Genomic DNA, 16,586 nt, shown 5'->3' on the forward strand with positions numbered 1-16,586 from the left:
ATGAGGGTGTGGTGGAATTATTATCTGTTAGGAGAACGAGAGTGCCATTGGCAGTGAGTAAATTATTTGCTTTATTAGAGTTGTTCCTATGAGTTTTCTTTACAAAATTTTTGGGTAGCCTAATCAATTTTGGGTACCCTAGCAATATTTGTGTACCCTAATTAATTTTTTTCGTGTGACTCTGTTTGTAACCTTCCATCTTTTTAATTTGGGTTCACCCTTTGTGCTCATTGCTACTTCCGTTTGACGTGCAATATTTAGGTAAAACACAAATGGCGACGCCCAATTCTGTCAATGAATCTGTCATTCAGGTTATGTCCGACGTTATTCGGGACCATCATTTTGACGTTATATGTGTTATACTCATCTACCTTCGAAGCATGAAAAGCGGTCGAAGAGGCTTTTCAACCGATATTCGGAGGCGCTATTCATTTAATCGTCGGATTCCACAACAGGTTCGCTACATTAACCGACTACTTCGTGTGAGTGATGTGGCTTGTTTGGAAAATTTGCGGTTGGATAGAAACGCATTTGGGAGGCTATGTATCATGCTTCGGCAGATAGGCGATGTAGTCGACGGTCGGTACGTCTCTGTAGAGGAACAAGTAGCTATGTTTTTGGGGATTTTGGCACACCATAAGAAAGTTTGAGTGGTGAAGTTCGAACATTGGAGGTCAGGGTATACAGTGTCAAAGTATGTCCATGCTGTGTTAAAGGCTGTGCTGAAGCTTCACAGAACGTTTTGGGTTGTTCCTGAACCTGTGGCTGACGACTGTAAAGATCATCGGTGGAAATGGTTCAAGGTACATGGTAGATTACATTACGAAACACTTCATTTTCTCTCTGGTGTCTTATGACGTGAATTTTCTGTGTGCAGGGTTGTGTAGGAGCACTTGATGGCACATACATAAACGTACAAGTACCGAACGGTGACAAGCCTCGATATCGATCTCGAAAGGGACAGATTTGCACTAACACCCTTGCTGCTTGTGATCGTAACATGAGGTTCGTTTACGTTCTAGCCGGATGGGGGGGCTCTGCCGGTGATGCTCGTGTGCTACGTGATGCCGTTAATCGGGAGAATGGTTTCCGAGTACCTATTGGTATGAGTGCTCACTGTCAAACACAGATGTAAGACTGTTTTGCCCCCAATATATCTTCCACGTTTGATTGAATTTTTCTATATTATTCGGTGACATTAGGAAATTACTATCTTTGCGATAATGGATATGCAAACTGCGAAGGGTTCCTAACTCCATACAAAAGTGTCCGATATCATCCACGAGAAATTTTCAACATGCGTCATACAAGGGCTCGTAATGTCATCGAACGTGCATTTGCCGTTTTGAAAATGCGATGGGGGATTTTGAGGAGTGCTTCCTACTATCCGATGACAATCCAAACTCAACTCATTTTAGCATGTTTCTTGCTACATAACTACGCTAGATCTTCTATGCCAGTGGATCCACTGGAACTTCTTGAGGATGAAGAAGACGATGATATAGTCACTGAAGTTGAATCGCAGAATGTTCAAGGGAACTACATAGAATCCGTTGAACCCTCTAATGCTTGGACACATATGCGGGATAACTTGGCGGGGTCCATGTGGGATGAAGTAAGTATTAATATGTTTTTCACTGATCCATTTGCAATATTTCTTCCAATAACATTAATTTGTTTTTTGTGCACAACTTATGCAGTATGTGAATCATGAAGTTTGAGGTTGGCCTTTTGTTATATCACATTGCAGACCAGCGCGAGAAGCTCTGGAGATGTTGTTCGAGCATGTAGCGTTGTGGCCTGATATGGTCGATCTTGTTTAAATTTTTAGACAAAAGACTGTATTATTGGTGGACACAAAAAGTATTCTAAATTCTTGGTGAACCTAATGACATTCAGTATTGTAATGAAATTTGTCTATGATGCACTTGATATGCAAGATCCTAGGATTTCATCATTTATAGACCGTTCAAAACAATACTAGTGCTTACAATGTGCATTCTAACATGTTTCTAGTAATGAAACATGCAAATCAAAAGTGCACACTACAACTTAAACAGTAGGATAATTGAACTACATATGTCAGTAGTTCATACATTAGTTAAATGAGATACTCGACAAAGTTGGTATCCCTCTCTGCCTTCAGCGGCGAGGTATGTCAGCCCCTTGATGCGGGCTATTAGATGCTTGTGATGATCCTCCGGGAGATGATTTCGGACTAGGCACATGCAAATAGGCAGGCATTCTACGTCCACATGATGTCTTCATGATAGGTTTTCCACGAGGCCCTGGTACATAGAACACCGTGGATGGTTTATTCGACGACTCTCGGTTGGATGTATCGACTTCTTTGTCGTCAAACAATTTGCGCTTCACCTTTTCACTGGTAAGAGTCACCGGTGAGTTAACTTCCTCTGAGAAGGGAGAGTCACCGCCAGTTAAGTCGATCACATCGCGACGGTTAGAGGTGGTGTTGGACAGGACAATGACTTCTTTAGGGGCAGAGAACTTCGCAGGACTGACGAAGCTCTCTTGCTTCACATCCCGGGTACCGAATATGTTGGTCAGACGACAATACTCGGCTTCATCTTCGTGGTAATATGCGTCAGCCAACGGGTGACACTACACAACATACATGCAAACAACATTAACAAGTGAAATATAAAGAGTAAAATGGCTTATGTTACCTTCAGCAGCTGTGTCCAAACGCTATTTGTGGCATCTACAACCTTCAGATTCGGATACCACCACACATCTGGGGTCGATACGACCAAGTTGAAGGTCTTAATTCGTGTCTGCAGAAACTGGACCCTTTCTTGCAGCTAGTCGGTGCTGAATCCCACACCAAAGCGTTCCCCTATCTTCGCGCGCACCTCGAGTAACGCTTCTTCCGGTATGACTGAGCCTTCAAACTGCAGCTCTTTCTTCATGGCCAAAACAGTGGATAGGAGCTGGTCATCTAACTCGGGTGACCACTTCCCACTGTAGAAAAATAGAGCTTGAGGTGGAATATTCATGGTTTACTTACAGAGTTGCTAAGTTGAGGTGGTGTGGGTAAGTGAGTTTAAGATGGGTATTTATCTTTGGTAAAAGATGGTACCATAATATATTGGTTATCTCACCATATTTATTACTTTGATTGACTAATAGCTACTCCACTCTATAATGAATAGCGGACGGCGTTGGTATAACATCACTTCTCAACCAATAGCCGTCCATCAAATTTATAAGGGAGTCAGTGGTGGTAGATGATGTATATTAACTGCAGATATAAATGTATTTGAGATTGTGGGTTGGTGAACATACCATTTTGCACCAGATTTATCTCATAGCATTATCAAAGGATCCTCATATATCTACGAGAAAATTTTCAAGTGTTGGGGTTTCCTCTTCAAGATTTATGGCTGCAATTCCACCTTTCCAAAGGAACAGGTCTGATTACTTGAACATAGTCTAATATGCTCTATTCTATGTTCAAAATTATCCACCTTTTGGTTTTCCAATTGAATGACGTTTGCTCTTATGGTCATGTAAAGGGTCGAAGCTGATGGTCTGTGTATGCCTCCTCCACCCTTTGTGAAGACTTACCACGCTCGTACTCACGGCGAAAGTCTTGTTAGCATAAGAAGATTCTTGTTTGATTTGTTCAAATATCGCACTTACACACAACCTTTTTTAATGATTTTGTAACATTTTCAGTGGATCCCTCCTGAATGGGCACATAGATATGGAAGAGATCTCCCGCCCTATTGCACTCTTGTGATGCCTCATGGAGGAAAGTGGGAGGTAAGGTTGCTCATTGTGGAGAACGGGTGCTACTTTCGTAGCGGCTGGTCATCTTTCGGAGATAGGAACAACATTGAGAATGGGGATACCCTCATCTTCACATACATCGAAAGAGGTGTATTCCAAATAATCAGATGTAGCTCAATAACTGGATGCCCCCCTTTGTATGATTATGATGGTATATAATTGTAAAACAAATGTAGTCAATGCCTAATACAGTATACTATACTGCTGCATTCCATGTAACTAATATGACAAGATACAGGTGCCGAAGGCTATGAAACATCTGAGGGAGATTCTGATGCCGAAGACGCTGGAACAGACGGAAAATGGGGAGTGCATAGCGACCTAAATGATCACCCATCATTCTCAGTTGCTTTCAATGAGACAAGTATTAGACGAACACTGGTAACAGTGGACGAGATATGTAATTGAGTTAGCATTATCTGAAAGCTCAATAATGTCAACCTTCATTGTTGATTGTAGGAGATACCTGTAGGATTTTGGAAGCAATTTGTTCGTGAATCAGATGTGGAGACTGAGGCATATTTCACAATTGGCGGAAGCACTTGGGAGATGCGTCTATCTATGCGAAATGGTAAAATTCGAGTGAAACGGGGCTGGACTCACTTCAAGCAAGTGAATAATCTACGAAAAGGGATGACATGTCGTTTCTACCTAGTAAACACAGAGGAGGTTCACTTCTTCGTAGCAATCCACCCATGATATGTGCCGGCATAAGGTAATGTTTTGCACCCCTGATCAATGCAGTTCCCCAGTCTCATGCATGAATTTTTGTATATTGCGCTTACTGAATGTTTTATTTTTGCCCCTACACTGCATCATGAACTAAGTAAAACTACTAAACTACTCACTGCTGTGAACGTCCTCCCGTTTATATTATATTTATGCTTGTGGCAATTATGTGGTCTTATATTTTTGTTGTGTATAAGTTTGTATTAGTTAGAATTTGTGGTCGGAATCTGATAAGTAGTAAGCAAAGCGTCGTTCATTTAGTAGTGGCCTTAATGACATAGCATATATATATTACAAAATAAGAGACACTACATTGTGTCTATTGCTATCGACCTACATAGTTCGACATTCTTTCTACTACATACGACTAGTACAAGACAAAATAAGGACCATAACACCATCCAACAACAGCCAATACTAAAACCCGGTGTAATGCTCAAGAGCATGCCACACATACGCTTGTCGTGCACCCTCGGGTAGGCTCATGAAGTAGTCAAGGCGCTCAACCCTCGCAAGGATAGCATCCGAAGCGATGAACACTTGGGATAGTGTCAGCCCTGGAATGAGAGAAATCATCTGGAACACCTCCTTCCTTGCTTTAGTCACATCGAACTCGTATCCAATGCGAGCTGCGAGTCGGTCCAATCTTGCATTTGTGTCCTTGTGCAATTGGCCAATGACATCGATAAGACCGTCGAGTGGCTCACCCCTGTTATGTTTCTTCGCTGCCCTAGTGGGGCGTTGGCTGTCCTGTGAACACTGTCGGTCAGTTCATCGGAAGTGCCGTGAGTATTGCCGCCAACTCCATCCAAGTGTTCATCTACACCAAGGGGTGTTTCATTGACGCGTTCAATGCTGGCATCAGGAGAGCCAGAGGCATACATTGCATTTGCACGATCAGTATCTTGTGTGCTGTTCCCGCTAGCCCGATCCTTGCCGAACACTACCTTCCAGTCATTGAAATAGGGCCACGACTTGTGGCGAATGAAACGGGCACCACTGTCAGCCTAACATAATCATCAAATACATCCATTCGAGCAATCAAACTTCTATACATCAAAGTTGATTACAAAATCATCTACATCGGTATACAGTTGCATAATAAACGAAATTGATAATTGATAATCGTAGGACTTGCGTGATACCTCGATTATTTCACTCCATTGATGCTCGTCACAGTCGATCTTATAGTCACCATGGTTGTTGAAGCCAACTCCACTCTTTTCCAGTATTGAAGACACAGCAGAGTAGAACTTCTTCCATGTATGAAGCTCCGAGGTGAAATGTGGGCTTGCCCTCAAATCAGTGTTCGGGAACTCGCGGCGCATGGATTCTTTCAGCTTTTGAAGGTAACCGTTTCTGAAGCCGTTGTCGGACTTCCATCCAGTCGCGACCAACTCTTTCAGTGAAGCTAAGAAGTACACATCCTCCCGGTCGGTCCAGGCCCTCCGGGAGCGATCACCATGTGGTTGACTCCGCGAAGAACGCCCCCTTACATTAGCTGCAAATTCAAAAAAAGAGAATGTAAGAAGGTTTATACATAAAAACCGATAAATACAAGCAACTACAACTCATTCCCCCGGTGACTTGCGCTGCACCTTGGCTGCCACCCAATCCTCCACGCATCATCTCCTTGCTTATTGAATCCCCCAACTGTTGACCTTCAATTAATGCGGTAGGTGTAAATTTTTGAATCAATGGAAGCCTGCTATTTATGAATCGAACTCACCATTTTTGGTCCCAAATTATTTCATTTCCCGCTCTCAGAATTTCCCCAAATTTCATTTTACCGCCAGCAATGAAAAAAAGGGCGGGGGCTTAGGTGATCGAATTTTTTGGGGGACATTCTGGAAGGGGCAATTTTGGTTTAACAATAATAATTGGGGCTAAAATGGACCACATAAGGTTTATATTACAAAACTAAAAAAGGCTACCAATCGGCGGACTTGATAGGATGCGATTTTATAGAAGCTACAAAACGGTAATAATTCACCCGGCCGGGTGAGATTTTCTGGACAGCGCAGTGTTCGTATAACGGCCATAACTTCTTCTACCGAACTCCGATTAAGGCGTGCGAGATACCCACGCGAAGATCTTTTGAAGACGAAGAGATTGATATGCATTAGGGGCTGATTGGACTTCAAAATATCCAGTAAATATTGTCTCAAACCAAGGCTGCTGCACATCCACATATTTTGTACCTTTTTCAACACATTCTTAACAAAATGGTCAACATACCAACATAATGGAGAAGTAGATATAAACACGTCTAATAATAGACAAAATATGATCAAATTCATAAATAACCACCCTCTAAAACCATGTAAAATTCAAGTATGTCAATATGACATTGTCTATGCCTAATCCCCATTCATAATCCCTGAAACTATCATAACCGATGTAATCCAAGCCCATCTACAAAACACCCTAATGATATAAAAGTATTCTAAATGAAGACAAAAACTAATACTCCTCCACTTCCTTCGCATGAAAGAGATAGTACTCTTTATTCTTTAAAAATGGCATAAATAATTTATACTAATAAAAAATTGACAGTCTAGCTTTTGTGTCCATTTCTCAAAAGCATAGTTGCCTTGCCTTCTCAACCCTTGAAAAGCTTCAAAAAGCGTCCCCCAAAAATCCAAATCAGAATTGGCCTCTCCCTCTCTGTAAAACTGTATCTTCCCCGCATCACGTCTCCTTGCACAAATGTATATAATCCCACTCTCCATCTCTCCCAAACCACACTTTCCCTAGCCATTCCATCCCAATTCCAACTCAATTGCCATTCTAATGGCTCTATTAAGCAGACTCCCATCTTCAACACCAATTTATCAATCAAGAAACCCCAACCCTTCCCTCCATAGAAAGCTTTTCACCATCAATTGCTCGTCCGATTCGCTAAAGGCGTCACCTTTCACTGAAAAGCACTCAATCGAGAGGTACCAGCGCGACAGCTGGGTGTACAAGAGCCAGCTGCAGCAGCCCTCGTGCTCCTGCCAGCTCCCCTCCGATCAAGACTTCGTTAGGGACTATGACATAGCTATGCAGCTCCCGGAGCTCAAGAAGCTGCTTGAGGTTTTGAGGGAGAAGAGGAGAGATGAAAATGGGGGTGAGAGGAAGGGGCCTGGCAATGTGTTCTTGGTGGGGACAGGGCCTGGTGATGCTGAGCTCTTGACGATTAAGGCATTGAGAGTGATCGAGAGCGCTGATTTGCTGTTGTATGATCGATTGGTGTCTAATGATGTTTTGAATTTGGTTGGGCCTAATGCGAATCTTCTGTATGTTGGGAAGACTGCTGGATACCATAGCAGAACTCAGGTTTGTTTCTTTGTTGCTTAATTTAGCCCAATTTCAAAATTTTGTGATTTGTCATTGTGAATTTTGTTAATTGGTAGTAGTTTTATATGATTTGTGAATTGGATGATTGTGTGGTGTCTGTGGTGATTGAAAGGAAATGTGTGTAATCTATAGCAAAACGAAATAGGTTTCTAATCCCCACGGCTAGAAATTAATGTTCATAACTGTGATAGGTGGGCTTGAAAAAAAACTTCCTGCTGAAGAGAGATTATAAATTGTATTTATGGTAAGGTTGACAGTAGTTGAAGCTGACTTTGTGTTTGTCGTTGTGAACTGGTGTAGTTTGTGTGAAAACAGTTACTAGTTTGTAATGGATAGAGTTGAAGTATGAGCTGACTGGTCCTGCCGTGACTGTATAATGTGCAATTGATCGAAGAATATGGTGGGGTCCATGTCGCGTGGTCATTTCTATCATCCTACTTGTAGGTTTTGACGTATAAGATGTAAAAAAACTTACTTGGGCATGTATAAAGATGATCTGAGTGCTGTAGAATTGATTTACTGTAGTTCTGGTCATGAAACATCTTCACCTATTGATATTGTTTCTGGAGTTCTCATGAAAAATTAAGGTTTGATGCTTGAAAATGCATTGCTGTCTTGTTTCCGGAAGGAAATACTTACCATTGAGGGATTTAGCAGGAGGAGATTCATGAATTGCTCTTAAGTTTTGCTGAAGCTGGAGCAACTGTTGTAAGGCTTAAAGGTGGAGATCCTTTGGTAAGTACTATAAGAGCTTATATCATTAGAGAATATTAATGGAAGAATGCCATTTGCTGTTTCACCATGATGTTTTTGAAAGTTGGGTTTTGATTACTATAACCTTTGGTTGCAGGTATTTGGAAGGGGTGGAGAGGAGATGGACTTTCTACAACAACAAGGGATTGAAGTGAAAGTCATTCCAGGTATGGCGATTTGGAATAATTCTCATTCTTGTGCGTATGTGCATGTGCATGTGTGTTTTTGTTGTTATTCCTTCATTATGTTTGCACTTCAATCGTCATTGGTTACTTCAGTATGAATTCATGACGGAGTTCACTACTTTCGGGAAGTTCCTAAGTATAGAAACCTAGGATCCCTTTTTAATGTGCAGGTTTTGCTACTTCGGTTTCGTTCTACATTAAACCAGAGACATTAGAGAAAATGCTAAACCAAGTTACATGAATGGCCAAACGAGATATACTTATATATCTTCTGGAATCAGATCCTGTATACAAGCTTTGACTTTAATGAAAAGTATCATGACCTTATATACGTGTTTTTGTAAATTGACAGGCATAACAGCTGCTTCTGGAATAGCTGCTGAATTAGGAATTCCATTGACACACCGTGGTGTTGCAACTAGTGTTCGATTTCTAACAGGCCACTCAAGAAAGGGTGGAACGGATCCTCTGTTTGTCGCAGCGAATGCTGCTGACCCGGATTCCACACTTGTAGTCTATATGGGCTTGTCGACTCTCCCTTCCCTCACTTCCAAACTAATGCAACATGGTTTGCCAGACAACACACCTGCTGCAGCAATCGAGCGAGGAACTACTCCTCAACAGCGCATAGTAAGCCAATCTTAACCAAGTTCTGATTTTGATTGCTGCATGTAAGTTCGGATAGCAGACACATAAGGCAGATTATGGCAGATATCAGAATTATCCTTTCATATCATCCAATCCTAACTCGTTTTGTAACCATTAGGTGTTTGCTGAACTGAAGGACCTTGCTGATGAAATAGCAACGAACCAGCTAGTTTCGCCTTCTTTAATCATCATCGGGAAAGTTGTTGCTCTTTCGCCATTATGGCCGCATGCCATGCTAGAAACTTCCTCCCTGGTCGAATCTAGATAACAAGGTTTACACGGAGGTGAAGCAAAGAACCTTGCCTTTGAAGGCACATTAAACTGATGGTAGCTTCTCTGGTTGCTTTTTATGCTCATCAATCTGCATCCCTGCATCAGGCCTCGATGCGAGATTAAGAGCGATCATAAGCGTCTCATGCTTCATTTTTGCTAGTGGATTGCGGAATTAGTTATTTATCTTAGTCCAAATTATGATCATAATTGGTGACAGAGTTGGTTGTATTTGAGAGTGTAGGGGTGTCTGTCTCTGTTTTAAACCTAAAATAAGAGTGTGTTGATGTTCTTTATGCCTTTATTTTTCTCTAGTTTTCGTAAGCCCTTTTGATTCCATGTTTTGTTTCGATTACGGCTGACAATTTTTGATACGACACGGACTCACACGAAGTTAACACGACACGAACACGCACGCTTAGGATTTGGGTCCTAGGGTTGACCCAATATGAACCCGAAGATAACGGGTTGGGTCGGGTTGGGTTTGGGTTATACATTAAGGAAAAAAAATAATTATTTTTATTAATTAAAAAAATATTAAACTTTAATTTTAGTTACTTTTGTTGATTAAAACTAAAATTTAATTAATTAAAAAATATTATAATTTAATTTTAATTAATTAAAAAATACTACTATACTTTAATTTTATTAATTAAAAAATATTAATTAATTTTTAATGAATTTTAAAAATATACTATTATACTTAGATTTTATTAAAAATTAATTATTTTAATTATTTAATTTTATTATTTAGATTTAATATTCCTATACTTTAATTTTATTATTTTGATTAAGAAAATATTTATTTTAATTTGGTATTTTTTATTTTATCCTATAATATCATGTTTAAATCGTATAATAGCATCGTGTATTAGTCGTTATCGTGTCGTGTCAAGATAATTACTATCATTAACAGATAATTGATTTTTTTTTGGTACACGTTAACACACACGAATCCGACACGAACCCGCTGGGTTGTAACGCGATGATTTTAGGTTGGGTTGGGTTTAACCTTATTGGGTTGGGTCAATTATGGGTTGACAGTAACGATAAAGACCCAATCCGCATGATTTGACAGACCTAGTTTCGATGGTGATATGTACTTAATCCCACTATGGCTAAGAGCATTCCCAATGGAGGTGGCGAATTCTCGGCGATAAATCGCCGGTTATCGCCGAATTATCGCCGGCCATTGTGGCGAAGTCGGCGATAATTCGGCGATAATGTTGCCGTTGCTTCGCCGAGTGGCGTTCTAACGCCGGATTATCGCCGAGCGATCGCCGGCCACTGTGGCGACGCTCGGCGATAATCGGCGATAATTAAAATTTTTTTTTTTTTTTTTTGAACCCAACGGCTATTTTACATTCCACCCCTATAAATATTTCCTCCACTTCCTCCATTCATCACCCACAATCTTCATTCTCTCCATTTTCAATCTCTTCTCCCAATCTTCAATTTTCATCAAAATTATGAGCTTTTGGAAGAAAAGTTCCCGATCGGGTAAGGATAAGGGTAAGGGGAAAGAGTCGAGTTCACAAATTCCCAACACGGATGAAGCAAACGAGCAGTGGATGCAGTCGTTGTTGGCGATGGGTTCTCCTCCCGGCCAACTTCCATACGGGGGTCCGTCTCCTTTGCAGACTCCTCCGGCGCGGAGACTTTCTCCGTACTTCAACTCTGCCGGCAGAATGCCCTTTCCAGCCGACGATGTGTATCGGCCCCAGTTCGACACCCCCGGATCAACCCCAGGCGACCAAGAATCTCAGGCCGCGACACTGAGCGCGGAGGACTTCGAGGTGGAAGAAACGCCCACCGAGCCGCCTTCTAGGAGCGGGAGGGGGAAGGCGCCGGCGTCGTCGGCTGCGACTGATACGGGTTCCGATGAGAGGCCGAAGCGGGTAAGGACTACTTACACTCTGCAAGAGTCCGAGCTGATAGCCGACTGCTGGGCGGACACGTCACAGGACGCGGAGCGCAGCAACTACCAGACTGAGATCATATTCTGGGAGCGGATTGCCGCGAAGTACAGGAGCCACAAGACTGCCTCAATGAAGGACCATGGCAGCGAGGCGATCCGTCGGCATTGGGAGCGCCTCATGAGGGACTGCGGGCACTTCAACGGTATTTATTCTAACTTGATGACTCACATGACGAGTGGCCAGAACGAGCACATGGTCCGAGATGAGGCCATCCGGATGTATAGTAGCCAGTACTTGTCGACGAAGGGCTTCAAGTATTGGAACATCTACGATAAGCTGAAGGATCTCCCCAAATTCCGGACGGGAATGCACGACGCGCTGCACGGGAAATCGGTGCGCTCGCGACTTAGCGTTTCGGAGAGCGAGGGGAGCGCGGCCCACATCGACTTGAGTGGGGATGGTCCGCACGAGCGCCCGGAGGGAGTGAAGAAGGCGAAGGGGAGGCGGAAGGGGAAGGGCGCAACGTCGGAAGTCGCGTCGGAATCCGTCATCGACTTAGAAAAAGCCACTTATTCGAGCAATGTCGCCAATCTGACCCAGATGTACACGCTGTACTTCACCGGCGGCGGGACCCCTGAAGAAAAGGCGGCCCTCTGGAAATGCATCCAACACCTGCAGAGTACGCTGGGGCTCGATCCCGACGCCCCTCCGGCCCCTCCGTCTTAGATTTTTTTTTTTTAAATCTTTGTTTATTTGCGTTTTTTATTTGTAGTTTTTTTTTTCTCGTTGTATTATATTTTCCAATGATTAATACAACGATGAATTGTTCATTATTAGTCTATTTATTAAATACATTTGTAGGGAAAATTAAATAATATAAAAAATAATGATGTAAAAATGAAATGTTGAGTTAGGGAGAAATAAGGGAGAAATAAGGGAGAAACCAATGTAGCACTTGGCTAAAAACTGGGGATAAATTTTGGTGCTGATGTGGCGCTGATGTGGCAGGAGTTAGGGAGAAATAAGGGAGTTTTTAGGGAACTCCATTGGGAGTGCTCTAATGGAGTACTATTAAATTTTACACGCTGGTTGATTATGTTTTTGTATTACTCCCTCTGTCCCATAATATTTTACCATTTACGTCTGTCCCACAATAAGAGTCATATTTCACTTTTATCAAAAATGGGAAGTATGACTCCCATTCCTCCAATTTATCCCACTCACGTTATTTTATAAACCTAGGAATAATATATATAGGTGAGCGGAGGAGACCCATATTTGTCTAACTTATTCAATCCATTTTTCATTATATTTATTAAAATTCGTGTCCAAACCAAATAGGATTCCTATTGCAAGACGGAGGAAGTAGTATTTATTTTATAGAAAAAATAAATCTGAAAATGTTTAGCTTGATTAAAACAATTAACGGCACTTCCAAATTTGAAATTAGGTACTACTACAAATTTGCAAATGAACGCAATTCTGGTATGGATTGGTACACTAACCAACCAAAAATGCTTAGACCATTTTTGTACATACAACTGAATCAAAACATGAATAGTTTGTTTGATATGTTTCTCAGCAGCTGATTGTAATGTCCTAAATTCTACAAGGAAACGAAAAAACACTAAAATTACGATACTTATTAACAGAATTATGTTTACTTAACAGGAAAAGTAAGTGTTGAATCACTGAAAACTTAAACCAAAATTTCATTTCCATATCTGTACATGTATAGAGTGTGGCTTCTTAGCACTACAAAGAATGAATAAATAAATTGAAAAGAATAGGAATGTAAGGTGCAATTTGTACACCTATTAGCTAAACATTTCATTTCTATGCAATCTCCTCGCTACTTCCTTCAGTTTTTTCCTTGGAAAGCTTTCTCTAGCTGCAGTTTCAAGATTCAGAGACATCGATGCCCCAGCCTACTTCGAAACGTGTCCTTCAATTTCAGGCCCCATTGCATTGGTAGAATGCAGTTGAAGATCAACTGATATGATTGAATGGGATGCAATAACTCATGTGGTAAAGAGTGAGATCCGTAGAGAGTTAGACAGCGGAATGCGCTGTCGTGCCATTGCACATGCACTCGGGGATAGGGTACTTAGTGACATCTCTCCCAGCTTTGCTGGTCCTGAGCACCGGCTGTCCCATGGAATCCTGCTGCAACTCACGAATCAGTCTGTTGAACTCGGATTCGGGAAGGGAAGAGTTCAAGAAGTGTTGTATCATCTGTCTCTTGTTAGGGATTATAGTCTTCTTGTGCCCTGCATAGGCTCTATGCCCCTGAATAGCATGCCCCATATTTCCCCCATGCGATGGCATGAACACATCACTATTCTCAGAGACTATGTCGTCGACAGCAGCCAGAAGGGAAGGCTTGTTAACTATTGGCTCGAGTTCACCAGGCAATGCAAGGTCTTCCTTGTTGAAGAAATGGGGAAACTCTGAGGTGAGTGGCAGCAGGGCTTCTTTTCCACCCAACGGAACGCCTCCTGCCCAGTAGATTCTCGTGCTCGTTGGAGCTCCCAGAGCTTTGAGTAACCTAAGCATACAAAACACATGCATACGTTTAGAACAACAGCCCGTGGTAAGGAATTTCATGCCATTTGTGAATCCCAGAAACTTAGCAAGACTTACCTAGCTACTTCCAATGCGTTCAAGGGGCATAGGCCTGCGAGTTTCCTGTCATGATAGGTCATGTTTGATCTTGAAGTCAAGAGCTCGGGGCGTGCTTTCCGTTCATTGTTTATCATCTCATCATAGTCACGAGTTAGGCCAGGGAGACAGCCAGTCCTCACCCACACATCCTTCTCCATTCTCAAATGAAGAGCAAGGTAAGGTCCCTTGCTTCTCATTCTCTCTGTAAGTTTGGTACCAAGCTCAATGATACGTGGGACGAACCGTAGAGCATCAAAAGCCACCTACATGTTGATTAGGATGAGAATGTGCAAAACTCAAACAGAATAAAAGAAGCAGCTACAAATGTGAATTCCTAAGCAAAAGGTAGATGTTTTTCAGTGTAAGTAGAAAGAAGAGACGGCCAAAGATACCTTGCAACGAAGCTTCTGAAGATCGGAAGGGAGATCCTTAGAGAGCCTCGAATCCAGGCCGCGAAGCAGCAACACACCCTCCCTCCTAAGCTGCAAGACACAAAGGGTTTCTTTCGATCAATAACTTGTTACTAAACAAAACAATATTCAAATCATTGGAGGAATCAAATAGAATCTCCAAAACCATCTAGGGCCGGCCTACAAAAATAGGAATCAATACCACTAAGCTGTCTTTTTTTGAAAGATTCAAACTTTAGAGTCATCTAATTAACCTTAACAGATCAAAAGAAATTTCAAAGATGACAGCTGCAAACAGTAATACTACTAGAAACCTAACTATTTGTCCCAACCACAAAAGATGACTGCCATTATTGGCATAACAAGCTACATAATTTTTTCCACTCTTCTAGAAACAGAAATATGATAAAACTAGAATAAATGAAGGCAACCTTTTTATGATAGTGAGAGCGAATCCATTGAGGCGAGGCGTGAAGGGGAGTCCTCTTCTCCTCCACCGGCCTCGTCATCACATGCGTCGACGGCAGAGAAGAAACTATTCTCACATCATTCGCCAAAACACTCTTGAAATGATCCAAATCAAATATATCACTGAACTCACTGCAATAACCAAAACATAATCAATTTATTGCTTAAAACACTAATAGGATTGAAGAATTGGCCTAAAAAACAAACCTTTCATCAGCCCAGATAACATTCTTCTGCAAAATCGGCACAACCAAAGCAGCCCCAAGAATCCTTGCAATCACAACAGCATCGATAATCTGATTCCTCTGCTGATTCATGCCTCCAGCAACCACCACCATCAAATAGTTCGACCTATCCTTCACAATCTCGCCGCTCTCTCTCCGATATCCGCCGCTGAAATCCAAACAAGGCCTATACCCCATCCCATCAGGCTGCTTCCAGAACTCACTCTCCTCACCCTTTTCCCCAGTTTTGGCGGCAAAATCTAAGTCAGAACTCAAACCCCCATTTCCGATTACTGCCTCGCTCTCTTGAGATACGGAGCAAGGGAGCTGGGAGGGGTCGAAGTTGGACAGAATCTTCAACATCCAGAGAAATCCGAGAAAAAAGGCGAGGGAAATGAAGAACCGCGAGCTTCTTAGAAAAGCCCTCAGCTTTGAACGATGAATTTGCTTCTTTTTGTTACGCTGAAGCAGAGAATCGAGCGATGAGTCGGAGAGAGAGTTGATGAACTCTGATTGGACGGAAATGTGGCTCTTGTTGATGCTCTTCGACACCGCCATTGCAGAGATGAGAAAACGCGTGGGAAGGAATGGGTTTGGTTGAGCTTTCGTGGAATATTTAAGTTGACAGAAACGAGAAAAAAAGAGACATTCAAAGAGGAAGAAAGTAGGTTAGGCAGAGTTGTACACAGAGTTTATGCGTGTGCCGCGGGAATCTGATGTAAAAACGCGATTTTGAATCTGAAACGAAATCGTGCGTCACAGAATTCCGTTTCCTCATATATAAGGCGATTTATCTTTACTACTTCATGCCTGGATTAATTGGGAAGCGCATTCAAAATTAGAAGGAAAATGGCATTGATTATTAATGTCTTAAGATATTACTACTCTCTTAAGAATCTTAATTGGATATTTTTTTCTATTTTGAGTGACTATGAGCCACTTTTAGAATTTAAATATTGTAGTAATAAGATTGCGTGATTATTACTACCTCCGTTCCATAGTAGTGGATGTGTTTCTTTTTATCACATAATTTAAGAAAAATTGTATTAAGTAAATTAAGTAAATGAAGAATAAAATAGAAAATGAAATAGGCAGAGCGATGAAGTGAAAATAAAATAAGTGAGAAGAAATGTGTTACTTTTACTAAAAGTGAAAATGACT

At 41.7% G+C, this 16,586-nt stretch overlaps 4 protein-coding genes across 5 annotated transcripts; 3 read left to right on the forward strand and 1 right to left on the reverse strand.

Moving 5' to 3' along the window:
• Window positions 1-272: 272 nt before the first annotated feature.
• Window positions 273-1,804, forward strand: LOC125198692 (uncharacterized). Its single transcript, XM_089065227.1, has 5 exons — window positions 273-605; window positions 717-803; window positions 878-1,103; window positions 1,203-1,615; window positions 1,751-1,804. Exons 1-5 carry the CDS (start codon window positions 273-275, stop codon window positions 1,802-1,804), a joined length of 1,113 nt encoding a protein of 370 aa, XP_088921353.1.
• A 1,596-nt stretch (window positions 1,805-3,400) lies between these two features.
• On the forward strand, window positions 3,401-4,512 carry LOC148932789 (putative B3 domain-containing protein REM15). Its single transcript, XM_089065228.1, has 5 exons — window positions 3,401-3,432; window positions 3,537-3,615; window positions 3,700-3,964; window positions 4,052-4,194; window positions 4,273-4,512. The coding sequence occupies exons 1-5, from the start codon at window positions 3,401-3,403 to the stop codon at window positions 4,510-4,512; spliced, it is 759 nt and encodes a 252-aa protein (XP_088921354.1).
• A 2,624-nt stretch (window positions 4,513-7,136) lies between these two features.
• Window positions 7,137-10,036, forward strand: UPM1 (urophorphyrin methylase 1). 2 transcript variants are annotated; one of them, XM_048099658.2, is made up of 5 exons: window positions 7,137-7,863; window positions 8,539-8,619; window positions 8,735-8,804; window positions 9,175-9,452; window positions 9,589-10,036. In XM_048099658.2, exons 1-5 carry the CDS (start codon window positions 7,336-7,338, stop codon window positions 9,736-9,738), a joined length of 1,107 nt encoding a protein of 368 aa, XP_047955615.2. In that variant the 5' UTR covers window positions 7,137-7,335; the 3' UTR covers window positions 9,739-10,036. The 2 variants fall into 2 exon arrangements, with proteins under 2 accessions (XP_047955615.2, XP_047955616.2); XM_048099659.2 differs by having other exon boundaries at window positions 7,139-7,863; window positions 8,542-8,619.
• A 3,306-nt stretch (window positions 10,037-13,342) lies between these two features.
• On the reverse strand, window positions 13,343-16,075 carry LOC125205098 (O-fucosyltransferase 20-like). Its single transcript, XM_048103918.2, has 5 exons — window positions 15,409-16,075; window positions 15,165-15,333; window positions 14,716-14,805; window positions 14,303-14,586; window positions 13,343-14,207 (listed from the first exon to the last, which is right to left on the reverse strand). Exons 1-5 carry the CDS (start codon window positions 15,981-15,983, stop codon window positions 13,712-13,714), a joined length of 1,614 nt encoding a protein of 537 aa, XP_047959875.1. The 5' UTR covers window positions 15,984-16,075; the 3' UTR covers window positions 13,343-13,711.
• Window positions 16,076-16,586: the final 511 nt, after the last annotated feature.

The sequence above is a fragment of the Salvia hispanica genome, chromosome 2, assembly GCF_029641045.1.
Source record: "Salvia hispanica isolate PSC_SH4W2 chromosome 2, Shi_PSC_v1, whole genome shotgun sequence".
NCBI lineage: Eukaryota > Viridiplantae > Streptophyta > Magnoliopsida > Lamiales > Lamiaceae > Salvia > Salvia hispanica.